The sequence below is a fragment of the Zeugodacus cucurbitae genome, chromosome 6 (genome assembly GCF_028554725.1).
Source record: "Zeugodacus cucurbitae isolate PBARC_wt_2022May chromosome 6, idZeuCucr1.2, whole genome shotgun sequence".
Taxonomy (NCBI): domain Eukaryota; kingdom Metazoa; phylum Arthropoda; class Insecta; order Diptera; family Tephritidae; genus Zeugodacus; species Zeugodacus cucurbitae.
This window is the reverse complement of record NC_071671.1, coordinates 50925475-50951750: the sequence shown is the minus strand read 5'-3', so window position 1 is coordinate 50951750 and position 26276 is coordinate 50925475. Positions and strand designations below refer to the sequence as shown.

At 34.2% G+C, this 26276-nt stretch overlaps 8 protein-coding genes and 1 long non-coding RNA gene across 17 annotated transcripts in view; 5 read left to right on the top strand and 4 right to left on the bottom strand.

Annotated features, from left to right (window-relative positions):
• Positions 1 to 624: 624 nt before the first annotated feature.
• Positions 625 to 7174, bottom strand: LOC105214495 (sodium-independent sulfate anion transporter). Of its 3 annotated transcripts, XM_011187957.3 has the most exons (10): positions 7035 to 7174; positions 6631 to 6673; positions 3710 to 4009; positions 3410 to 3634; positions 3035 to 3150; positions 2673 to 2976; positions 2297 to 2599; positions 2081 to 2226; positions 1855 to 2025; positions 625 to 1085 (listed from the first exon to the last, which is right to left on the bottom strand). In XM_011187957.3, exons 1-10 carry the CDS (start codon positions 7062 to 7064, stop codon positions 864 to 866), a joined length of 1860 nt encoding a protein of 619 aa, XP_011186259.2. In that variant the 5' UTR covers positions 7065 to 7174; the 3' UTR covers positions 625 to 863. The 3 variants fall into 3 exon arrangements, with proteins under 3 accessions (XP_011186259.2, XP_011186260.2, XP_028897676.2); XM_011187958.3 differs by lacking the exons at positions 6631 to 6673; positions 7035 to 7174 and adding an exon at positions 5103 to 5269; XM_029041843.2 differs by lacking the exons at positions 6631 to 6673; positions 7035 to 7174 and adding an exon at positions 4758 to 4903.
• LOC105214496 (ribonuclease 3) lies at positions 5373 to 12624 on the top strand. The gene is made up of 7 exons (XM_011187959.3): positions 5373 to 5512; positions 7114 to 8208; positions 8274 to 9187; positions 9259 to 10000; positions 10056 to 10666; positions 10744 to 11712; positions 11781 to 12624. The coding sequence occupies exons 2-7, from the start codon at positions 7553 to 7555 to the stop codon at positions 12140 to 12142; spliced, it is 4254 nt and encodes a 1417-aa protein (XP_011186261.1). The 5' UTR covers positions 5373 to 5512; positions 7114 to 7552; the 3' UTR covers positions 12143 to 12624.
• A 307-nt stretch (positions 12625 to 12931) lies between these two features.
• Positions 12932 to 15442, bottom strand: LOC105214498 (mitochondrial-processing peptidase subunit alpha). The gene is made up of 6 exons (XM_011187967.3): positions 15230 to 15442; positions 14792 to 15176; positions 14315 to 14731; positions 14106 to 14246; positions 13539 to 14043; positions 12932 to 13474 (listed from the first exon to the last, which is right to left on the bottom strand). The coding sequence occupies exons 1-6, from the start codon at positions 15268 to 15270 to the stop codon at positions 13305 to 13307; spliced, it is 1659 nt and encodes a 552-aa protein (XP_011186269.1). The 5' UTR covers positions 15271 to 15442; the 3' UTR covers positions 12932 to 13304.
• Positions 15343 to 16260, bottom strand: LOC105214497 (uncharacterized). 4 transcript variants are annotated; one of them, XM_054234564.1, is made up of 3 exons: positions 15990 to 16260; positions 15600 to 15655; positions 15429 to 15569 (listed from the first exon to the last, which is right to left on the bottom strand). In XM_054234564.1, exons 1-3 carry the CDS (start codon positions 16258 to 16260, stop codon positions 15552 to 15554), a joined length of 345 nt encoding a protein of 114 aa, XP_054090539.1. In that variant the 3' UTR covers positions 15429 to 15551. The 4 variants fall into 4 exon arrangements, 3 of the variants coding, with proteins under 3 accessions (XP_054090540.1, XP_054090539.1, XP_054090538.1); XM_054234565.1 differs by lacking the exon at positions 15600 to 15655 and having other exon boundaries at positions 15343 to 15483; XM_054234563.1 differs by having other exon boundaries at positions 15515 to 15655.
• LOC128922775 (uncharacterized) lies at positions 15615 to 16221 on the top strand. Its single transcript, XR_008471957.1, has 2 exons — positions 15615 to 15757; positions 16036 to 16221. It is a non-coding gene; the product is annotated as an uncharacterized LOC128922775 (long non-coding RNA).
• An 865-nt stretch (positions 16261 to 17125) lies between the features above and the next one.
• On the bottom strand, positions 17126 to 22087 carry LOC105214500 (uncharacterized). Of its 4 annotated transcripts, none has more exons than XM_054234560.1 (4): positions 21762 to 22087; positions 20962 to 21707; positions 19933 to 20797; positions 17126 to 17623 (listed from the first exon to the last, which is right to left on the bottom strand). In XM_054234560.1, exons 2-4 carry the CDS (start codon positions 21103 to 21105, stop codon positions 17373 to 17375), a joined length of 1260 nt encoding a protein of 419 aa, XP_054090535.1. In that variant the 5' UTR covers positions 21106 to 21707; positions 21762 to 22087; the 3' UTR covers positions 17126 to 17372. The 4 variants fall into 4 exon arrangements, with proteins under 4 accessions (XP_054090535.1, XP_054090536.1, XP_011186272.2 ...); XM_054234561.1 differs by having other exon boundaries at positions 20962 to 21695; XM_011187970.3 differs by having other exon boundaries at positions 21786 to 22087.
• LOC105214499 (protein lifeguard 2) lies at positions 17708 to 20152 on the top strand. Its single transcript, XM_029041844.2, is given in 4 exon segments — positions 17708 to 18613; positions 18615 to 18824; positions 18887 to 19120; positions 19197 to 20152. Coding segments are annotated over 4 exon segments (987 nt in total). The 5' UTR covers positions 17708 to 18484; the 3' UTR covers positions 19611 to 20152.
• A 453-nt stretch (positions 22088 to 22540) lies between the features above and the next one.
• Positions 22541 to 26276, top strand: part of LOC105214542 (inactive serine protease scarface) — a 58475-nt gene continuing 54739 nt past the window's right edge. Inside the window, exon 1 of the mRNA XM_054234534.1 lies at positions 22541 to 22775. The gene's annotated coding sequence lies outside the window, so the exon portion shown is untranslated. The remainder of the gene's footprint in view (positions 22776 to 26276) is intronic.
• Positions 25007 to 25805, top strand: LOC105214501 (uncharacterized). The gene is made up of 2 exons (XM_011187974.3): positions 25007 to 25478; positions 25535 to 25805. Exons 1-2 carry the CDS (start codon positions 25171 to 25173, stop codon positions 25719 to 25721), a joined length of 495 nt encoding a protein of 164 aa, XP_011186276.1. The 5' UTR covers positions 25007 to 25170; the 3' UTR covers positions 25722 to 25805.

Genomic DNA, 26276 nt, shown 5'->3' with positions numbered 1-26276 from the left:
TATATAAAGTAAACTAGTGAAGATATCGGAACAGAACTTTGCACAAATTCTGAATATTAATAGCGCGGCATCGCCTTCTAAGAATCGCAGAAATCGGACCATAAGTTTTTAAGGCCCCATATATCAAACATGTAGACCTCAGTGCTTCTAATATTTTTCTTTTACCGAAAATATAGGTACGTCTCTCTGATATTTTGAAGCTCCCATATACCTAACATTAGGGTTTCAAACTTTCAATGGGCTTTATAACATATATATGACGAATATGTGGGTAAATATATGATGTGTTATTTTAGTAAAATTGAATAAATAAGTTGCGAGGGTATAAAATGTTCGGTTATTCACGCCGAATCCGAATTCGTATACAGTCCGAAATCGCAGCTAGTCTTACAGCAAAACATGTTTCATCTGGACTAAAATACAAATTCCCGAATCCGAATTCGTATACAGTCCGAAATCGCAGCTAGTCTTACAGCAAAACATGTTTCATCTGGACTAAAATACAAATTTCAATAAAATAATTCAAATAAGTTTTATTCTTTAAAACAAATTCATCAATTTAATAAAATTGTATATTTTTATATGTATGTATGTATATATATAACAGAAATTGTATAACATTTAATTTTGTCTTTCTTGTCTTTTACATTTAATAATTGTCTTTCTTTTAATTGATACTTGTTGTTCTCTCTTAATTATGCTTATTATTAAATAATAAGTTTATTTACTATACTTGGCCGTCAAATTATAATAGCTAACAAATATATGTATATGTATGTATATATTTACACATACTTTAAACAAATACTATTTTTACTTAATGGCACCTGTTAAGTACGCGTATACTAGTTAAATAAAGCCAACTATGAAGTGTTTGTGCACACAGTATCGATGGAGCTCTCATTTTTCCTTTGTAGATTTAAATAATAGTTATTCACCACCTCCTCGATGCTATGATCATTCTTAAAGAGGCTACACAAATCGCTATTCAACCGGCAAACGACACCAGCGGTGGATAGATTCCAATTCCAACACACCAGATCACAACTGAGTACCGCAAGATCTTCCTTAAGTGAGATGATGTTCTAAAAATAATAATAAATAAATTGTTATAATGCCGTAGTTTGTAATTGAGAGTCATTGTTATAAAGAAAATGTAATGAAAAAGTATTTCGTCTTGTACGGTTCCCTTTTAAGTGCAGTGATGTCATATATCTGTTAGCAACAAGGCATAACAGGTACTGTTTATAGTTTTCTATATTAAACAAAAATGTGCTAGAACATTAGTCACAGGGAATTTCGTAGCTGCACAGCTTGAGTTAAAGCATTTAATTGTGGTAATAAATTGATTATGTCCAAAATAAAAATATGTTTCCGTATTTTTCCACTAAATGACATTTCAAATTTGGGATCTTATCGACAAGCGAAAATATAATAAATATAAAAATAGAATCTAAATGTGGTCGCTACTACTAAGTGGTACAGTTATCTTTATATATTTTTAGATATGTCGCATAAATACTAGTCAAGGAAGAATCTGTCTAATCAATAATTTTATTTATTTATGAAAGTTCAAATTATTTTTAGGTTATCAATGTCGATCTTAAGAACTGATGTAAAATAAGTACACATGTACTCGTATCTAGTTTAATATTATTAAGCTTCATATAAATGCCTCTGAACTATATACCTATTTATCTAATCTAATTGATCATACATACATGATGTGCAGTATCTGTTTATAGAATATTATCAGAAAATTGTAAAATCAGAGTTCTAAGATTTTGGAGCACACTTAAGCATTAATGATGATACATTGTTACTTTATCAAATATATTTACAAATTTTACTCACCATAGCGACCGTGTAATCGATGGAATTAATTTCCTCTCCTTTAATAACAATGAGACTAACATCGTAACGATTACCGCTCATAAACTTAATAATTCTCTCTTTTAAATACTCCGCCGATGCGAAATCCAAACGCTGCTTAACATCCACAAAGCATATTTCATAATTGCTAACCTAAAAATAGTTAACAGTTAGCAATTAATAATTTACACAAGTTATACCCGCTTACCTTCTTCTTCTCTAAATGAATTTGTGGCCTTGCGCTTCTATATAGTATAAATGAGATATTCACCACGATGCCACAAATAATGCCGTACTCCAAACTCCAAAACAAACAGGTTAAATATGTAACGAAAAAGGGAAAGAGATCCATTCCTTGAAGAAGAAAGAAAATAAAATGAAATTATTTATTTATATACAAATATTTTCTTGTAAAAATTTATACTTTTAGATTTCCATATCTCGGCTAGACGCTCAAGTTCCACCAGCGAAATCATGGCTGCTATGATGACTGAGGCTAATGTTGCTTTTGGAATGTAGTAGAAAGTTTGTGTTAGAAAAGCCAGCGCCATCAAAACCATTGCACCAGTTACAGCGCCGCCCAAGGGCGTTTTCACACCACTCGCATTATTCACAGCTGTGCGGGTAAACGAACCGGTCACCGGCATAGATGATACAAAACTTCCCATAATATTACACATGCCGAGCGCTATCATCTCCTGCGATGCGTTGACTATTTTACCCCTAGCTACATACAAAAGACATTTTAATAGATGGACACTACTACTCTTGAATTGAAAAATATTTCGTCGTATACTCACAGAATGCTTTAGCGATTGCGACAATTTCTAGTATTGACACTAAAGGTATTGATGCCAATGAGGAACCGACCGTGCTTATCATATCCGTGAAAGACACCTCCTGACCATCGACGATTGTGCTAAATGGTGGTGCACGAAACGGTGGCAACCCGGCTGTGATATTCCCTGTGATTCTAAAGGGTTCCGAACCATCACGACTTAATTGATATGCCAAAAATGTGCCGAATATTACCACCAAGGCGTTGCGAGATAGGGAAATATATTTCCAAAACGTCTTATTGCCGTACGGTATATTTTTCACTTGCTAGAAATCAGAATTATAGTAAGTAATGTGCTATCATATATATTTATGTAGTAAATACCTTCATCAACAGTAGAAATATAAGACTGCCGACGCCAAGTAACGAGTCGTTTAAACGTACATTCGGTAGGTGCGTAAAAAAGAATTTCCACGACGGAATGAATTGATTTGACGGACCTTTAAGGTGATTAATAATTGAAATTAAGGTCATAAAAACAGGTTTTAAGCAATATAGGTGACATATGCTATGTGCGAAAAAAATATTATAATATATATAAAGTATTTATAGCGACCACGAAATTTTATAGCAACAATAAATTTTTATATTTTAAAATTAAATAAAAACTTAATAGGCAGCGAAATAACAGTAAAACCAAAAAATATAATATTTCGCCGATTTTGAGTTTAAGTTTAGTAATCCTGGTTAAATGCTTACTCTTCATGCCGAACAGATTGTTAATCTGTGCACTACCAATCGTGCACGCCGCAGCCATGGTGAATCCTGTAATGACCGGCATGGAAATAAAGCGCACCAGCACGCCAAGATTAAGTATGCCCAGCAGCAATATCGTGCAACCCGCAAGAAATGAGATCAATACGGCGTAATCCGGTGTAATTATCGCATAATCATGCACCATTAGTGCCATAATTGCTGTGGTGGCTATAATTTATGGTAAAATAAAAAATAAAAATTAATTAATTTTAAATAATAAAAAAAATAAATATTATTACTGACCAATTGTTACATCCTTGCAGGAACCAAAAATGATGTAAGTGAAACAGCCCATAAAGGCCGCATAGAGTCCATACTGCGGCTGCAGGCCCGCAACCACACCATAAGCAATCGCTTGCGGTATAGTTGTGAGACCGACTGTGAAACCGGCGATGGCATCGCGAAATATAAAGGATGCCTGATATCGTGGTAGCCATTTGAGTATGGGCAATTTATTTGTTAGTGTCGCTGGACGACATAGCTTCCTACTACTGCTCACAATGGATGAGCGTATGTTAGGGAATTCTTGTTCATATAAGCCATCTGAAAGGAAAGAAACAATATTAGAGAAAACTCGGTTTTTTTATACATGTATATATGTACATATATTAAAATTGTAAAATTACTGTTACAACAACAACAATAAGTATTTATATAAATATAAACAACCTCCGATTTATGTGGATTAACCCTTACATTATATTTAAACGGAAATGTACATATGTATATAAAAACGCATTCTGAGAAACCGGTTTTTATTACTACCACCCACAACTGTTGAAATGAACGAAACCCGAACTCTCAACTCGTCAACATTTCTCAAACTCACTTCAGCAGTGTTTTTGTCGGAACAAAAGCAATAACAAAAAAATAATACTTTTAAATTTATGCCATAAAATTGTATTGCATTCAAAGTTTGGATTCGAATCCGTTTTCTATAATTTCATATATATTCTTTTTAATATGCACTTTATAATCAGTTCAATGGCACAGCTTGCTTTTGATCAATATTTTTATTAGTAGTATCACTAAATTTCACCAAGCAACAATTATAGCAACAAGTGAACGAGTATTTCCCATAAACATATGCGTATCGCTGATTGTTGTTTCAAACAGATTAGTATTTATGATGCTAAAATCGAATAGCTTAAGTCATAAAAATGTGTTTACTTGTCAGCTACGTGCATAAGTTCGGTTGCATACATACATATGTGTATATATGTATGTAACTAATATTAATTTATAAAACTATAAAACACTTTGGTCTATAAAACAATTGGAAATTAATTACTATGCTTATGTGATTCGCAATTAATTACAGTTATGCCGTTAATATACAGCTTTCTACGAGACGACATTGGTTTTTTCACAAAAATCGAAAATTAGGCCTGAGACCTCACATGATACACTAATTTATGTCGAACACTATCATAAACACTATAATTTATTGCAGTTTTTATGAAGCGAAAAGAAACGCGAATGCCTTGTATTACAGTTACAATATTTGCATATTTCAACTTATATAGTACTTATATATCATCTTATAACGGATATGTACGTATATGTATGTTTGCAAACAGTGATTTATTGCACGGCGATGCTACATAAGCGTTTATTGAAAAGTACAAATATTTACCGTCTACTCTTGCCATAATTACAAGACAGCAGGAACAAAAACAAAAAAAAAGCAGAAATGAATTAAATTGTTGTTAACGATTGTGGCAATAATTCAATATTCAGCTATATTCATTCACATGTGTATATAGTATATATTTTTTTGTGTATATGACACGGCACTTTGCGATATCACCACCACCGATCGCTTAGAGCGCTGTATAGTAAATACGAAACATTTAGTTGACTCCGTTCGAGGTGTACTTTAATATATCGGTAGTTTCTGACTGCTGCTGAAACTCGACGCGCGGTATGGGCAATCTACAATAATTGTCTAAAACCTTCCGAAACAGTTTGTGATAGCAACACGACTACGCTTATTAACAAGAAATTAACTGTGTACACTTCGTACATGTAATAAAGTAATCTGAGGTGTGTTATATATGTATGTATTATACAAAAAAAAAATAAAAATAAAAATTATTTACATTATTATTTACGGTATTATATTCATGAGTTCAATGTTTCTTATGAAAAGCATTTAGCATAAGACATTATTTTAATAAAGGAATGCGTTAGAGACGCAGGTTCGCCAGGGTTATTTATAATTTGCAACATCATCAAGAAGATATATATTTATATAACATATTTAAGTCAATATTAAACTAACAGAAGAGCAATTTGAGTGATATGATGTCTAAGAATGTATGTTGTCAATATATTATATTGTTGTAACCCGGCAGACATTTCTTTCATATATGTACAACCTTTTGAACAAAAAGATTTAACAATAAATGTTTGTGTTTTTTAAAATATGATGCAATCGAAGGCATATCGCATATTATTCGGCTGTGCCCGAAATTTGTGTTGCCTTAATTATTTTATTTACTGTTTATTAAGAACGCTTTCATTTGGACACGAGGCGCGATTCATAAGTTAAAGATGTTATGATACACACATATGTATATACAAGTATGTGTTCAAGCGTATATTTATGAAATAAAAATGCATACCCTGCAGGAAAACGATCTGGTATAGAACCGGAACAAACACCGGAAACAAATGTTATAAAAGGTATTAGCAGACGAACTTATTGGATCTCTCTAACGTACCAATTTTAAGACAAAATTTCAGTTGTTAGTGCACAGAAAGGGTTGCAGCACTAAATTTCTCAAGCCCCAGAGTGCCATTTAGAACGAGAGTGCCATTAAACTGTAGGGCATGGATTTTTATGCAATTTCTCGCAACACTTATTTTTTCCTTTCTCGAACACATCAATTTCTCAATATTGGAGGATTGTACTGTCTAAGTACATATTATATAATTAAAAATAATATATTTAGTAATATTATTCAATTAAAAATAGCTATACTCTGGAATATACAACATTTTCAGAGAAATTACTGCACTGCACAAACTATGATGTACATATATTTCCCATTTTTATCCCGTGTAACTATGTGAATGCAAAAAAATCCCCCAATTTACGAAATCCAAAGTCACGACAAGACAACGACAATAATTAACTTGTTTAAAGTCATGTTCTTTACCTGTCTCCTCAGAAGAACCAATACTGTCAGCACCTCTGTTTGCCTGAAAATATATATAAATACATATATGATTGTAAATAATACAATTCAATTACAGAATTTTTTTGTATTAAAACTGCTTATGTTTGTTTATATTACCGGTATGTCCCGGAATTATTGTAAAATAGGACTATAGTTGTTCAGCTAAAGAAGTAACACTATATCTTATATCATACATGGTTTTTTATATAACTCTATTTTAATTATAACAAATTTGGATCGCTACGTAATCTTAAAAACAAGTTTTTGCCATATTGCTTGAGCGGGAAAATGATGATCCATTAATACGTGCTCATCCTTGTTTAAATTTTTGTAGTTTAGTAAATATATACTTAATGCTATATACTTTTATTGGTTTTACTAACATATTGAAAGATATCACTATTCACTTCCATTTTGTACTAACTACATTAAATAAATATAGTATTTGTTTATTTGTTTTAGATTCGCTACGTTTAAGTTTATTAATGCATTTTGTCAAACAGCTGATCGCCAGATACTGCAATTCCATTAAATTGATAGTAGTGAAAGCACAACTATACACGATAATAAGATAAAAATATCGATTAAATCAATTATTATTTATACGTAAAATTATTTTAGTTTTTATTTTTTATATAAAAATTATTCATAAAAACAGTGTTCAGGTGTAATTCAGTGTTGTAAAATTTTTTACTCGATAACATACCTGCTTGTTATCAATATAAATATTATTTTTATCGCTGAAGATCAAAAACACAGCACTACTTTGCAAAATTTGTATACAACACATCTGTTTTTGCCGCTACTTCATTGAGTTCAGTTGCACTTTTCATGTGCTCGGTTTAAATCATTGTATAGAGGTTTAAATATATTTAAGAAATATTGAATTTAACCCGGAAAAATGAATTTTCAACACTTTTCGATGGTGCCACCACCGCCGCCAGATATTGATCAAGCAAACCCTGCGCCGCCACTCCCCGTGGGTATTCCACCAGGTGCTCCTCCGCCGCCACCCCCAGAGCCACCAACATCAGAACCACATCAATCAGGACATCCAGCAATGATGAATTGTATTAATTATTCAAATGACACTTTACCGCCACCGATGCCACAAGTATCTGGTGCACACAGTTTTAATCCATATCCACCAAATTTTTATCAACATCAAAATCCTTATAACGACGAAAGTACGTCGTATTATCCACATTATCGAGCAACAAACTCTTATGCAGATGCATATGGTAATGAAGGAGTATATAATGTACCGCCACCGAGAAAAACGTCCTATACTCCATATGAGTCGACATATAATGAATATAATTATCACAAACCAAAATATGACGGAAACGCACATCGACCTTACAGGGGTGGCAGAGATTTCACGCCAAATCGAGGACATTACAAACCAACTGCACCAAACCACATTCGACCATTTCCATACGAGCACAACAAACCAATGCCAAGTCGTGTTCCTTATTCTGCGCGTGGAAATTACCGCAATACATCGACGGCACCGCCGAACAATCGTCCACAATTTGCACCTTCGACGTCTCAGCGGTATGGTTTTTTCTTAATATATGTATGTATGAGTGTATAATTACAAATTTTTCATATCATTACAGAGGTTACGGCTATTCGAAATATGCAGAATCGTCTAGACCCCATACTCAACGCGAGAGAAAGTATGAAGCCCGCAGCGATGCCAAGGAACCGAAACCTGAAACTGAAAGAGACAAACTGCTGAAGAGTTGGAGATCGAATTACTGTGAGACCTCCGAAGACATTGCCGAAAAATTGGCAGAATTGGTTGGACAAGATGAAGACACCCGTGCCGTATGGATACGTTCATCGCCAGCAGATCCCTATTATCGGCGTACAAATGTACCAAATGAAGTGCTCGCCACAAGTAGATTAGAAGCGTTGTGTAATTTATTCGATGAAAAATTAATACAACGATCTGAACGTGTACGCAAAACATTACCACCCTACGAAGCGCCAACACGAAAGTCGCGACGCCGCTTGTGTAAACACAAATCTGAAGCTTGCTCATCGTCGTCAGAAGATTCATCAGATGATGAGTTGAAAATTGAGCAAGATTGTTGTATGGAGGAACTTTCACGTAAGGTGCAGCATCCCTATCGCGTACATGCCGATTTGTGGCATAATGATTCGGGGGAAATGAATGACGGACCGCTCTGTCGTTGTTCGGCGAAATCACGACGCATTGGCATACGACACGGCATTTATCCCGGTGAAACGGGTTACAAGAAATGTTTACCGACTTCAAATAACGCATCGCAACTTTATCACTATCGCATTACTATTTCGCCACCCACAAATTTTCTCACCAAAACGCCAACAATAATAAAGCATGACGAGCATGAGTTTATCTTCGAAGGATTTTCGATGTTGACACATGCACCGCTTGCCGAACTGCCAACATGTAAAGTTATACGCTTCAACATCGAATATACCATTTTGTATGTCGCGGAGAAAATGCCGGAAAATTTCACCATAAGAGAATTGGATTTATTCAGTAAGTACACCTTAACAGTTAAAATAATATTTTTTTTACAAATTTCTAATTAATTTATTCCCAACTTACAGATAAATACCTCTTCCACGAATTGCTCGAGTTGGTGGATTTCTCACTTTACCCTGACAGCATGTCCAGCGCCGAAACATGCCCCGCCTTCCATTTCTTACCACGCTTCGTTAGAGACCTACCCGACAATGGTAAAGAAGTATTGGCTACAAGTGAAGTTCTACGCTACTTACTGGACAGCGCTGCACCGCTTGTGGAACGCGATCAATTGCGATGCCTAAACGATATCAGCCAACATGATTGGCAGGACTATGTTGATTTCATAAAAGGAATGTTGGTGACAAAACCCGGTTACAAACCATGCTCCGTGCGCGTAGATCAGCTGGATCGTAATGTTTCTGATTTACCCGAATGCTTTGAAGCCGAAGAAAATGTAACACATCCGGCCATTGTGCATTTCGGTATACGTCCACCGCAGTTGAGTTATGCCGGTAATCCGGAGTATCAGAAGGCGTGGCGTGAATATGTGAAATATCGCCATCTAATGGCCAACATGTCGAAGCCATCGTTTGCCGACAAGCGTAAGTTGGAAGAAAAGGAGGCGCGTTTACAGGAAATGCGCACGCAAGGACGCATGAAGCGCAACATCACAGTGGCGGTCAGTTCGAAGGGTTACTACCGCACCGGCATCATGTGTGATATTGTGCAGCATGCGTTGCTTATACCAGTGCTCACTGGGCACTTGCGTTTTCATCGCTCGCTCGATCTTTTGGAGAAGAGTATTGGTTATAGTTTCAAAAATCGGTGAGTTTGAATATTTTGCTTTTTGTTATTGTTTTCATATAAATTTTTATTTTAGTTATTTATTGCAACTGGCGTTGACGCATCCCTCGTATAAAGAGAATTATGGCACAAACCCCGATCATGCGCGCAACTCACTGACGAACTGCGGCATACGACAGCCCGAATATGGTGATCGTAAAATACATTACTTGAATACACGTAAGCGTGGCATAAATACGCTCATAAATATAATGTCGCGCTTTGGCAAGGAGTACGAGACCATGTCGAATATAACACACAATGAACGTTTGGAGTTCTTGGGCGATGCCGTTGTAGAGTTCTTAAGTTCAATACACTTGTTTTTCATGTTTCCGGATTTGGAAGAAGGCGGTCTGGCCACTTATCGTGCGGCCATTGTGCAGAATCAACATTTGGCTTTGCTTGCAAAGAAGCTGCACTTGGAGGAGTACATGCTGTATGCGCATGGCTCGGATTTATGTCACGAATTGGAGTTGCGTCATGCAATGGCGAACTGTTTTGAGGCTTTAATGGGCGCGCTGCTACTCGATGGTGGCATATCGATAGCCGATGAGGTCTTTATGAATGCGCTTTATATGGAAAACGAACAACTAAAAGAGATTTGGAAGAATTATCCGGAACATCCGTTGCAAGAGCAAGAACCGTTAGGTAAGTTGTAGCTTACACTTTAGAAGAGTTTACATTTATTTATTTCTTTCATTTTTTGTAACTTACTCAATATATAGGCGATCGCGGTTGCATTTCCTCGTATCCGGTGCTGCAAGAATTAACCAAATTCGAAGAATCCATTGGTATACAGTTCAAACACATACGTCTATTAGCACGCGCTTTCACCGATCGTTCCATCGGTTTTACTCACCTCACTTTGGGTTCGAATCAACGTTTGGAATTCTTGGGCGATACTGTGTTGCAATTGATTTGCTCTGAATATCTTTATCGCCATTTTCCCGAACATCATGAAGGTCACCTGTCACTGTTGCGTTCGTCGCTCGTTAACAATCGTACACAAGCAGTGGTTTGTGATGATCTCGGCATGACCAAATATGCGGTTTACTCAAATCCGAAGGTGGAGCTAAAGACCAAAGATCGCGCTGATTTGTTGGAGGCATTCTTGGGTGCGCTGTATGTGGATAAAGGTTTGCTGTATTGTGAGCAATTCTGCCATGTCTGTCTATTTCCACGTTTGCAAATATTTATTATGAATCAAGACTGGAATGATCCTAAATCAAAGTTGCAACAATGTTGCTTGACATTGCGCACAATGGAGGGTGGCGAACCCGATATACCAATTTACAAGGTGATCGAATCCATTGGACCCACCAATACACGCGTGTATACGGTAGCAGTTTACTTCCGCTCTAAACGTTTGGCCACCGCGACTGGCTCATCGATTCAGCAGGCTGAAATGAATGCCGCCAAACAGGCTTTGGAGAATTCACGTGATTTATTCCCACAATTGGATCATCAGAAGCGTGTCATAGCCAAGAGTATTAAAAAACAAAAGGGTGGCGAACTCAAAACGGAATTCGAAGAGACTTTGACGGAGCAAACGAAGCCGAAAAGCACAAACTCCATGGAAGACGAGTCACATTTGCCCAAACAATATCGTGTACGTGAAGACATTTCCAGTGACGAACTTCCAGAGGACGACAGTGATATGGAGGACCGACAGGAATCAGCCAACAGCAGTAAAGGTTTGTTATATCATTTATTACTATTCGCCTTCATTTGTGTATTAATATGTATATTTTCTGTTTTGCAGCTAATTCCAGTAATAGCAGTGACAGCACCACCAGTTCAGACGAAGAGCAGTTGGAAAAATCTCACACACCAAAAAAGCGCAGTAGAAAGCGAGCTAAAAAAACCGCTGCAACTCCAAACAGTGCAAATTCGAATTCTCCCAAAAGATCAAATCTTGAAATGGACGAACCGAAAAGCGCGAATAAAAGAAACTGCGAAGATGTCAGCAGTGATGAGTGCTTTGAAGAAAATTTAAACGCCACGGCGCCGGGAACGTGCGAAAATACGAAGACCGCATTAAATTTGATACCGCATGATCTCAAAGATTTGGTGGAAGATGTGTCGTCGAATTCGGATATTGAGTCAGGGGAGCTTAGTAGTTAAATGTTTGTATATTAATACATACATATGTATTTGAGTCGTTGCGTCACTATGATATGGTGGGATGTGTGACTGTATTAAAATATGAAAAGTTCTAGGAAAAGTTTTTTCTAGGTGCAATTGCTTCTTAGCAGCCGTGGTTTTACTTTCTAATTTGAACTTTTTATTTCTAAAAAAAAGCTTTTCTTAATCGCTTAAAACTTTGTTGAATTCAAAAAAATAGCGGTTTAAGAGATGGTGCACGTCCTAAATACGATAATCTCGGTCATCGACATTTAGTTAAGCTTATTATTAGTATTATTTTATAATTAAGTTTAATAACTGTGGTTAAATATAATAGAAATACATGTTCCAGTAAATACTGAAAAAATGTAATCGTTTTGCTATAATTTTCTTCTTCTTACTACTTAAAAACATTAGTTTTTAGGTTATATATGACATAACCTAACTTTAAACAGTAAAATAGAGCAGCTTTAACTTTCTATCTATAATCACCAAAATAATTTAGTTATTTCAATCAATTTTTTTAATTTTATATGTGACATAACCTAACTTTCAATTCAGTTATTTCAATGCAATTTCGTTACTTTTGATCATTTAAACCGGTTAATCGTTTTATTTGCGATATTCAAATTTTATTTTTCGAATATATACATAAGAAAATGTATACAAAGTATGGCAGATTTATTTTTGGCGACTCACCAGTTTACAGAATTTTTCATTTAGAAAAAAAAAAAACATTTTTGTCATACATACTTATAAGGAAGGTTGTGATGTATACACACTCAACAATGAATTTAAACTCATGCCTACAACTGAATCCATTGCATAATTTGTGGCTATGCGTAAAATTACGACTACAAACTATTTGCTAATTGAGCGCTTTTCTCACACATTGTCAATCAAAAAGCATGAACAACTATTTCAAATGGATTTTGATCTTTAATGTATTTTTTTTTTTATACAAATATGATTACTTATGAGTTTAGAATTTGTTTAATGGTTACGACAATATGATATGCTGCAATGGATTCAGTAACGGCGCTTTATTTGAACGGAACACACGTGCTTACATATTATTCCAAATAATTATATTTCGTTTATATTACCTATAAAGCATAAAGACTTGATATTCTCTTTAAATTGTATATACATGGGGATGTGTTCACTTAAACAGTGAGAGTCGCCGAGAGGATAAACGACCGCCGTTGCTGAGAGCGTTTTGTACATCCTTCATTTCCGGCAATTTTCCGATATCACCACGCGCAGCCATTGAAGGCACGGTGGCAAGTAAGCGACGAGCTACACGTTGAATATCACCGTGACCGACTTTTTCTGTAAGGGAAGTCATAAAAAAAATAAATCGTTTTTTTTCACATAAATGTAGCATTTTAATTACCGATTTCACGTATGAAGTGTTCAGGTCGCTTGCGATGACCTGTTGCCAAAACTTGTCTACCGACGTCCTCAAACACAACTGGTCTTGATTCCAGATTCATTAATAGCATCGATTGCAATTGAATTTTCGAGCGACTCAATTCATCTCTACCCGGCTCACTGGCCATATTGACGAGTTCACGTGTAATAACCTCAACCATGTCACGTACGTTGCTAGGTGGCGCGCTAGCATGTATGCAGAATAGACCAGTATCTGCATAGGCGTGATTATAAGCCGTAGCGCTATACATCCAGTGATAGCGATTGAGCACATTTGTATATAAACGGGAGTACATGCCCTTGCCGGGACCGCCAGCTGAAAACGAACCGCCGCCGCCCATCATTATGTTTAAAACACATAATGCCACAAAATCGGGATCCTGATGTGAGCAACCCTCCAAGCCGATAACAACGTGTGCGAGCTCTGGTAGTCCAGTAGCGGCGTAAATTGGTATTTCACATTCCTCCTATAATAAAATATTATTATTGTATAATACATTCGATCCATTATAGTTATTAAAGTACGTACCTTCTTCAAGCCGCCGGTGTATTGTGCAACTGAGCTGTCGACTTCAGTTGCACCGGTTCCTTTGATACTTTGAGTCTCCCAAATAGCTTTTTCATCCACAAAATACTTCTCAACGTTGCGCACTAGCTCGTCGTGATTAACCTATGCATTAGTTATTTACATAATAAACACTTTCCGACTATTTCACAATAATTCATATTTTTACGTACCCCGACACCGGCTATTACCATACGTTGAGGTGTATGATGATACTTCAAATAGTTCATTAAAACATTTCTATCTATTAATGAAAGATTTTCGGATGGACACAGTTTGGGCAGTCCCAAAGTGTTATCGCGATATGCCGCTGCGTGTATCATATCCATTAATATGGGTTCCTGCTCCGGACGCATGCCGAGCGTCTCAAGTTCAAATTGCACCGCTTTGCGTGCAGCGCTCACCTCTGCGGCATGAAGTGTTGGCCGCAATGTCACATCGGCAAGTAAACGTGTTACCGATTCAATTGCGCGACTGTCGATGCTTGCAGCATAAATAAGTGTGTCACGTGAACTTTGACAATCACAAATACCACCGTTTTTCTCCAACTCCTTTAAGATAGCGTCTTTGTTTGGAAATTTCTCAGTTGACTGCAAAATTAACAACAATGAATTGAATATACATTAAAAAAATTTTTTGAAAATACATACATTAAACGCCAACTTTTCCATAAAGTGTGAAACACCACTTGGATATGTAACTTCATAACGTGGACCGGAATCGATTACCAGTCCAACTGTACAAAATTGTCCAAATCTGGGTTCAGACGCAACTCGTAATCCATTCGGCAGTGTAGTGACTTGTGTAAGACTGCTTTCGGCTAGGGGTCGCGCATACTCAACTTCAGGAAGATTGGGTATCGGATCTGTTAGCGGTGGTAGATTGGTGACGATTTTGGTGGAAGGCTGATTCACAGTAAGCGAGCTAGCATCCTCTCGAGCTCTGCCCGTTATATTTCCAATGCCGGTACCACTGCCAATACGCACTTCTTCACCCGACAATGATGAAGGTTTTGTCGCATAACGTCTCAAAACACTGCGGAGAGAAAAACATCATTTGAGGTTATTGACTAATACATTAGCACTCACCTCCAGCGTTGCTGCAGTCGGCTTAATAACCGTACGTTCATCTTCTCTTTGGTTTGTTAAAACAAAATGTGTAATTTTTGTTTAAGCACTATACTTTAGGTGTTCCCTTTGACAATACTATATTTTTGAAATTTTTTTCACGATTAAGGATTTTTTATTGAAACATAATGCAATACAGCAAAAATAAAATCGGAAAAACGTTTCTACGCACAGATGATTTTAAATGTCAATTGTATAAAGTGGACTGTATTTTGCTGTGGTGGAAAATGACATATGTTAAATGTCAGATGATAGCAAACTGGTATAAAATGTTTAGAGGTATTCATGCTGAGTGCTTTCGGCATAATGTATGCGAGATATATGTCAATCGTTGTGAATAAATTGATGCATTTTGACGATTTATTGGCTTGTATTTCAAAATGTGTACTATGAAAAATCTGAAAATTTGTATAGTATTACATAGAGAAATTTTCTGAGAATTACAACAATTATAAAATAGATGTTATAAACCATTTTATGGTTTGTTGGGTAAGCTGATCACTTTTTACGATACACACACCTTTACTCACTAATTTATGTACATACATATGTATGTATCTATGTAACTCAATGAACTGGTAATTAAAATATAAACAACTTCACTGAATAATATTATTATTATTTTAAGGATTTATTGATTTTTTTTATAAATGTCATAAGGAGCACACACACAATCTAAAAGCTGTTTTATTTCTTTACTTTAAATTAAAACGCCGTTTACCATCAAAACGATACCCGTACGCTGCTGCATTCTTTGTGTCCACCAGAGCTGGATTGCGATGCTTAAAGAAGCTGCCGTGAGCATGAGCGGGACGGGAAGCACTGTTTGGAACACCATCCATTTCTCTCGGATAAAATGCCTCAAAGAAACCTTCAGGTGGAATAACTGAGGCGATTTTTGTATCGTTTGGATCATAAGCAACTACAAAGCGCGTTTTAACAGCAACAACAAGTAGACATAGCCACATAATTTTATTAAATACCAACGTCATATTGTTAGCCTAAATGAAATGTTTATTTTTTATTAGTTTGGTTTTAAAACCACTGCAAAAAGTTTTAAAATGCACATAATTACAAACTTTTAATTAACTCAACTCCAATTTGGCTCAGCGCACGGTAATTTGAGTTAGAGCTTCTCCGTCAGCAAATGTATGACCACACTTAAACCTAAATTTCTATGCAGTTTTAGTTTATGTACAAATTTACATACCTACATACATTCATTCATTGCAAATTCACGTACATATTTACAGTGATTCACACAAATGTTCAAATGTTTTCTTTTGTTTTTGACATTTTACAAGTTATTAAAAATCATTTCTGGCTGTACGAGATCGAAAAATTAAGTGTTTCAATGCAATATTTATAAAAGTGTGTTAATGATATTAAAAAATATTATAATGGAATTAGTTTTTAAATAGAGCGTAACATATTTTTAGACATTAGTTTAAAATTTGGCTATAACCGCATATGCGGTGCCTACGCCAATAAAGAAAAAGTTCAAAATCATTGTTAAGACGTGCTGCATAGTTAAGACTTTCTTAAAAATTCGTAATTTATAATATAATAATTTGCCTGCAGAAAGACATAAAAACAAGCAACTAAATTTAACTCCCATGGGTTTTCATACCACAATTGCTAGTTTTTTGTTTGTCCATGTTTTAAATCTCTCACAAAGCGCCGACGACTTCATTTGCGGTTTCGCTTATGGAATATTAATTTCTTGCTTTATATTACTAATATTCATACAATACATAGAATATACATTGTGCGGTCTAAATGTTGGTTGGATGTGCCTACACCCACATCTTAATCAAACAATTGTTAGCAATTTCCAAATAATTTAAAATACGAGTATTTAAAGCGCTTATGCAATATTTATTTTTACTCGTATGGCTCGTGACATATTATATGTGTTTTTTGGTTTTGCTACAATTTGAAAGAAATTTGTTATTTCTTAAGCATACATATTTGTATATACTAAAACTTATACTACTACGTATTTAAATAATTAAACAGAAAAGCTAATATTTTGGTTTAGCACTTAAAAGAAGAAAACAAACAACAATGTTTACCGAAAATCTAATCATTTATCATTTAGAAACTAATCCTCCGTTATGGGATGCTCCGATGTATCACTGCTGTTAAGTCGTCTATTTTCTAGTATTCTAGTAGCTTTTTCTAATGTCTCTTTGTAAAAAATAGTATTTCCCTCACTGGGCATTGAGTATTTGGAGTCATCTAAAGGCCATGTTAAGCCCAGCACTATGTTGAAAGCTGATACATCATAGGCATGACAACCAGAGTAACGATAAAGTGGCTTCTTATTGTATTTGCAGCCATTCCATTGCGCACCTGAAAGTAAGTAAATTGAAATATATTTAAGAAGATATAATTTTTATGTTGATATCGATGTTTTATTTTACAGTTGCGTACAAAAAAAGAGGACACTTTAGAAATTAGGGTTTATGTGATTTCATTTAAAAACAAATAATTTTATAATAAGGAAAGTAAATAAAAACGTTTTACTTAACATAATTTATATCGAGTTGTATAATAGAGTTCGATTTGTTAATGCTACAGTGTTGCAAAATAATGTCAGTGCAAGTCTTCCTTTTTTTTAGTCCGCTACGGTATTTAATGTTTACTTAAACTTGCGTATAATGAAATAGTGGATTTATTTGTAAATTGTATCGTCTAATTTTATTTGTTGTCTAAAGAAAGATTGTTAATTAATAAATTAGAGCAAAATATTATAAAAAATATATACATGGAATTTCAATAAAATATTATTACTCTGCTTATACTGTGATGCTGTTTACTAAGTAATCGAATAAGTCCCATTTTACCACACTAAAATTATAAGCATGCAAGTATGTGGTTAAGAAAATTGAAAGTGTGATGTGGGCGCCAAATAAGCATTGTTAAGCATCCAGTAAAACATTTAAGTTATGTATGTTAAAATAGCGACTGTTGTATTCTGAGGAGATGAGCTTAACACACAGGACTACACATTAACGTACGCGCATGATTCGAAATTGACGCCAAAAAGTCTGAAATCTGTCTGTGCAGCTTTTTTCTTCGTTGGGAGCATATTTATTCCTAAACAAACAGTTGCAAAGTAGACATCGGTCGGAGTAGTTTCAAGTAAAAAAGTGACATCACTAGGCAATTAAGTCAAATCTTAGTTATTTTATAAAGGAATTTCCATTAAAAATGTATGAATATGGTGATAATTCCGGTGTGAATGCACAAAATCCAAACACAATGGTACCGAACGTTATGTTTGATAATACAATGCCCGAATTGGGCAAAATGCAGGTGCAAGAAGGAGGTCTACACTTGTAATTTGAAAATTAATAGACACTCGTGTAAATGTAATTAATTTATAGGTAATTCGAACATGGGTGGCAATGTGTATATAGAACCTAGCGCTGATGGCGGACCGCAGCAAACTATGCCAATGTATGCGATTGATGGTAGTGTGCAGCAGTATGAAATACCAGATCCCATACTACGACGCACTTTTGCACGTAAGGTGTTCATCACACTGCTAGTAAGTTGGAGCTTATAACTTTTGTATGAAAATATTTTTGTTAACATTTTCAACTTCGACAGTTGCAGCATGTACTCTCCTTGCCGGTGATTGAAATTTTCATACTCAGCTTCGAACCCATTTCTCATCCTGTTATACAAGGCGTGCGTGGTATTACGTTTTGCATACTTATTGCATTTTACTTCTTTAGCGATATGCGTCGCTATCCACCAGTGAATTTTATTGCCTTTATTATAGTGACATTGCTGTTAGCCGTTGAGGCAGGGGTTTTGGCAACTTGGTTGAATTCACAATTGGTGAGTTGACATGTTTATATATATATATATTTCAATCAATTTGTGCTAACAATTGATTTCCCTCTACTCTTTGCAGGCTATATTTCCACATCTCATAGTGATCGTACAACTTTTAGCCATAGTTGGTTATTCGGAACAAACTCGTTATAGATTTACAGTTATAAATGCCATTTTATTGGTACTGCTAGTGTCATTGGCTGGTCACTATCTTATTGAGATTGTATTTTCCTCATTTTCATTTAATCACATTGCGTACGTTCTGCTTTCGCTAACAACTTATCGCGCACCGTATATCATTTACGATATGCATCTCATGTTGAGCGGTCACCACGGTTACAATTTGCAGCCGCATGAATATATATTCGCTGCGACAAATATTTACGCAGATATGCCAAATCTTTTGTGGCGCATGTTAAAATTCTTCATTGTAACACCTTTGATCAAAATGTATCAATTTCTTACAGGCTGTTGTGCTGCCGAAGTATGTTAGATGTTGCACATTATTATTCTTATGTGAAATGTACAAAAATATTCAATATATATATTGTACGGGTATAATGCGCCTTATATAGTATACCAAAATTTGCCAAAATATACATTTTCATAATATAATTAAAGCTTTTGACAACTATACCATATAAATTATAAAAAAATTTAAATTGTTAAAGTATGCTAAAGTACTTCATAATCGTTATCTTATCTTTATAAAACGTTTGGAGTTTTGTCAATCAAATATTTGCTTGTAAATTACTTGTAAACGTTAGCTGAGCAATAAAAATATGAATTTAACGAAAAATTGTTATCAAACTTACCAATCGGATCAATACACTCCACTGTTAATGCACACTTCAACCAGGGCAGCATTATATTCTTCTCTACGTAGGGACTGTCCAAGAATAAAGCTACGTCGAGATCGACCATTCGCAGAAAATTGAAATCATCAGCGTCGGTTTGAAAGTAATCGAACATTTTTGGATGTGTGCGTGTCGATACGGCAGTTGGTGTATTCCAACCCAGAACTCCCGCCCTTAAGACTCTATTTCGTAGTTTTTGTAGATCATGGTTACCACCACGAAAGCGTATGTAATTTTCGGCAAATAGAATACTTTTCGAACGCGTTAAAGCGTCTTTTATCACAATCGGGCGAAAGGCGTGCATGCGATGATCAAAAGCATGTGATGGAAATACTGACAAGTCATAGCTTATGACTGTACATTTAGTGATGTTACAATAAGCTGTCAAGCTGCGTGAATCATCCTCTGATAAGCCAAGGTCATACACGAGTAAATGTTCATCGGGAAATTTTGCAGCTATATTTTGTGCGAGTAATATTACCGATGGCGCCTCACCATCTTGTACGTATGTTACAATGGAAAAATTTGCTTTCGTACCATTGTAAGGTATTGTAGCTAGACGTGTCTTGCTGCTATGCTGAAATGTCTTATCATTACTTGAATAGCCATTGTTTTGTTGTAGCTTTGGTGAAGACTGTTGTATTACTGGTAGCTGAGATACTTCAACAATATGACTATCTCCTTCTGATTTGAAACCATTACCAATTTCATAACGATTGTAAGCTTGGAACTCCTTTGCGTAAATCGAATCGGTGAAACCTAGCAAATTCAAATATTTGGCATCTATTTCAAGTTTCTTTTGCTCAGTAACACGAAGATTTTCCTGAATGAGATAAGATAAAAAATAAATTATTATTATTATAAAAAAAATTATTATTTTATTTTTATATGGATGAAAGCATAAAATATGCATAAAATGATACACAAAACATCAAAAATAACAGTTATTATATACATATACGTATTTTGGATTTTCGTTTTACTTACTTGCAATTTGTTTAATTGCTGATGTGTATGTGTAACAATACTTTTTAAGGAATCGTTTGGTTCACCTGCCGGACCAAGAATTATGAAAAATATAGTCGTAATGATAACACAGCTAAGTATTAAAATGAAATGTTTTGTTCGCATTGCCGCAAGTTTTTGGTATAATTTACGTAAAATTCGCGTATTTCTACGTCCAATTTCCTTTGATCCCTCCACAGTGGTAGTTGAAAAAGTTGTACTTGTTGTGTTATTTATATGTATATATGAACTTATCCGCTTTCTGATGAATTAATATGTTTGCTCGTTATTAAGCATTCACTCCATTACGCCTATTATGTATCTAATACTCTGTTATACGTTTGCTTTGCTATCAATTTTTTTTTATTGATATATAGCAGCAGCTCAGGTTGGATAGTTTAACTTAGATGCAAGTGATATGACGCTATTTATGTACGAAGTTTGGCACAATATTTTTCAGATTACTGTAGTTATCATGATTTTTGATTATCTTTGTTATAAGTAAAATATTTCCCATCAACATTGTTGGAATGTGTATCCCATATAGTTGGTGTTATTATCTCGAAAAAAGTTCATTAGTATATCGTTGCTGACAATAAATAATGGTCCTCGATTGGAGACTGTTATGTTTCGTGCAGTTTTGCTTTATCTCTACGTTGTCCAGTTTTGATAACAAAATGCGTGTTTGTTTTATTTATGTGTAAAGTATGCTGCTACTGCAAATAACGCTGTGTGATGTCGAGTCAAATTAACAATGTTTGCTTATGATTTTCTTCACGTACACAAGCGTTAACCGCAAAACTTACACTTCAGACTTCTGGACTTTAAGCGAAATACTCAAATTGACAAAAACAATATACGCAAATTGCTTTTAAATTATAAACATCTTACACCCCAAGACGCAGATTTCTTACAGCCATAGAATTGGTGAAATTGAACCAACACTTAGAAAAATATATTAACACAACTATTTACATTCTTTATTCACTTTTTATTAACTTGTCATAAAATTTGTTACCCTATATATGAAATACTTTAATTTGCTTTTAATTATTTTGTTTAATTTCAACGGAGTCGCTTATAAACTAAAATTATGACATTTTTTATGAAATGTCAATAAACCTTGGCATGTGAAACGGTGCTGCCACATGTCATAATATAATGAATTTAATTTACAATTAGTTTAGACATGCAATATATTTCAATTAAGATTTTGAACTTTGGGTGTATTATGCTACACATTTTAAAAATGTTTAATATAAAAAATACATTTAAAAAAAATATATCTATATATTTTAAGCCTTGGATGGATTTTGCTATTGTTTATATAAAAAATATTTTAATCATAATTACTCTGACAGTAGATATTTCGCATAAGTCTGGCAGCACTTTATTGAAGCCAAATTTTATTTAAAAGCGCGATATTTCAGAAAAGTTTTAAAATAATAAAATATGTGCAAATAATATATTTATATACTCATAATAATATATTTATTAAACATGTATATATTATTATATAAAGTGAACGCAAAGTTAAAAAGAAGGGATACAACGCCAAAGTGCATGAATTAGTTCACTTATGTAGGGTGCCGTTTTTGAAGGAATAAAGCAGAAGACGCTATTCACCGTTTTAATTTTATAAGTCTCATGCATTTAAATTGCAGTTGCTTAACAATGTATATCTGAATTTACTCATGCTTACCCACAAACTGCAGCTTCCACTTGAACGGATGTTTTCCTTCAGTTCCGCCGGCTCAAGTGCGCCGGAACTGAGCGTGACAGCTGGTGAAAGTAAGGTTAGTTACATGAATATATAGATAATACACACATATAGAAATATTTGAAGTCTTTTGAAATATCTACAGGACCTTCCAAAAAATAGTTTAAAAAGCAACTAAAAGTGGAACTTGTAAATAAATATATAGTATGTATGTATATGCTGTTTGGGTAACTCCTCGAGTATGCGCTCATATAAATTAAAGCGAAGCGAACGGAAGTAGTTGAGAATATGTATTCAGTATAACTATTGGTCCGTTCTTTATTGTTTTGTTGAGAGTTCGTCATATTATGAGTAATTCATTCATTGTTATACTTCTAACCTTTTTGGTGGCATCGATAAGGTTATGCAAAGTCAGAAACTTATATTTTTGAATAATGCGTGGTGAAATGTGAAAACCACACTTCAACTTTTTATAATAGTCACTGCGTTTGTATACTGAAATCCTTTAATTTAATTTTAGTGAATGGGGGGTTATACCAATATATATTTTTGCATTTTTATTGAATAAGTTCATATACATACATACATGCAAATGTAGATACATATATTATATATAACAAATCAAAAAAACAAATAGCAGACTAGATTTTGTATTGAACCGATGTGTATATCCTAATGTGTGTTTAACAAGGCATGTAAATACATATGTATGTACAATGTACATGCATATCTCTATTAAAAAAGTAGAAACACGCAAGTTTACTAACGCTATTAATTAGAATAATTAAACGATTTATTAACACTTTTAAGTATAAAATCTCAGAAGCTTGGGAAAGTTACGTATTCTTCCCCTACAAGCATGACGATATAAATAAGAAAATATATGTGAGAATGTTTTATTTCTGATCCGGGTTAAAAGTTAGATAATTGAGAGAATCCAGCCTGGTTTTTGACCACAAATATCAATAAATAACTTAAGGTTTCTCACTCATATATAAGCATACAAAGATTGCTATATACATTCATATATATATACAATACATACTTATGCAATAATAAATGAAAATAATCGCTATTGTGAAACGGATGCTTCACTGAAGTTTTTGGTTTTCCCCTGAATCTGACGAATTGTGCATTCAAATCAATTTGCTTATCTGTATTGATTGATCCATTGTGTGTTGGCGTTACAAATACACTAATATGTATGTTCACTTGTATATAATTATGTACATATGTATATTTGTGAATTAGAATTGTGTGATTAATATATTTTAAGCGAATATTTAGTGCTGGCAGTGGTTAATGAATTGTATGACTCAGCATGTGGTATTACTATAAATAAATACTTGTATGTATGTATACGCGCATGAATGCATATGTTTAACAAAAAAGGAATTCGCAATTGGTATTTTAATCACTTGTGTTTTTTTTAATTTGTATTTTTTCGAATTTTCTACAAAAACATACATATTAAACTAATTAATGATTTCGAGCTGAGTATAGAGAAGTGAGCTGTTTTCTTTAATAATGATCAGTTATTCAGTTATGATGACATGCTAACTTTATTGTTTGGTTTGCTAAACACTAAGCAGAAAAGAAAAAATGCGTAATATGTGCATATGTATGTTTGTATATTTTTGAAGGCGAATACTAAACTATTTTATTTTTTTAGACGCAAGTTGAGCATAAGTGAAAATATTTTTCTATTCAATGGAGTCATTGATGATGTTATATATGTGAATATGTTTGCGTGTAGCTGGTCAACTTACAATTTATAATTTTTTTGCGAAAACCAAGTAAGTCAAATTGCAATTTTTATATTAATTGCCTTTTTTATTACGGTTTTCAAAGTTGTTAAATGAAAATTAAATGATCGTTCGCACCAAAAACGCGGTTCTATACGACCGCACCGGTTACCGATTTGTATCCGGTTAGAGGCTATCCTCTCAGTGGCGACACACATATTATTTGAGTTAAGTTTAATGCTACATCAACAACAAAAACATAAGCCAAATGGTGTAACTAACTCTAAATATCGTAAGGAAGTGAAAAACTTACTGATTTATCAAACAATCGTCGTATTAATTTTCATTTTAGCTCATATTTTGTATTTTAATTAATTTTACTGCAAGTTTTAAATAAATTAAAGCAACCATTTCAATTTTGTTTCAATATTAACATCCCACAGAAGAGAAAAAATCACAGCCTTATCAAACCATAATCGTATATTATTTGTTTTTGCTTATTAGTTTATATTGCTTTAGTATTTTTTACTCTTCATTACTTTTACTGCAAATTTCAAACAAATTAAAGCAACCAATTCAATTTTACTTCATTATTATCTGACTTTCACGATCACTTTCAAACACAAATTTCAATTTGCATTCTGTGATATATATTGAGATATAACCCGATTTTGTACAAATTCAACGTAATAAACACACAAATAATCCCCTTAAATTGAATAAAACATGACGCATTTTTCTATGTGTGAGCCAAATTATGATTTACCACAAACGCTGAGCGCCATTTTCGAAACCGAATCGGATGTCGTGGAAACCGAAAAGGATAAATTAGATCAAGCCAGTAAGCTACAAAGTGCCGAGTATGAAACTGATTATTACCGAGTGCTGCCATTGTTGTCCTTCAAGAATGATCATCGCGAGAAGGTTTTATCATTGAAGGAAAATGAATATTTGCGTTTGCGTTGGCAAAAGTTTTTAACGAAAATACCCAAAAATTACATACGCATACGACTCTACAACGATAAGCAGAAAGTGTAAATTGCTCATGTATATTATTTAATACAGTAATATGTACATATGTATATTTTAGACCTATTACGCCAAGACGTTTGGTATTGAATGGTTGCTTTTATGGTGTGGACAACAAGTTATCGCCAGTACCGATTATTCCCGATCCGAGAATGTATGAAAAGATCACTTCCAAAAATGTAGATAATGGGCAAGGCAAAGAAGTTAAGTTGAAAGATAAAAATCGGGGTGTTTCAAAAGAGCAGTAGCGTTGTATCTAGTGGCGTGTAAATAGAAGGCATAAATAATAGGAAACTAAAATATAATTAAACTTTTGAATTTATAGTTCTTTATATAGCTCATACATTTTAAATCGGTCACGATGAACCTAATATTCACGAGAAGAAACAGAAAAAATGTTAGAATTCGTTTCATTCTCTCGGATATGCTACGAAAACATCAACTTTTCAATGACCTTGGACTTCATTCATTTAAAAAGATTTATTATATTTTTTTCTGTTTGCTATATGTGATGGTAAACCTAGGGGATTTCTGGAAAACATATTTAAAATAATAACGGGAATTTAAAATTTTGCGGTTTTGGATAGTCCAATTGTCATTTTTTTATTATCATGTTGATATACATCAGTACATCCCCCTGAAGTACGTTAAACATGTCAGCTGCATTCATTGCTTAATTTGTCTGTAGCAGCCGCAAATAGTTAGACCAGTTTTTATGAGCTTAGCTTTTTGTTTGTTAAGAACTCACACTTCATTATTGCCTGTTTGTGAATTCTTGACCAAAAACAATACTGTAACGATGC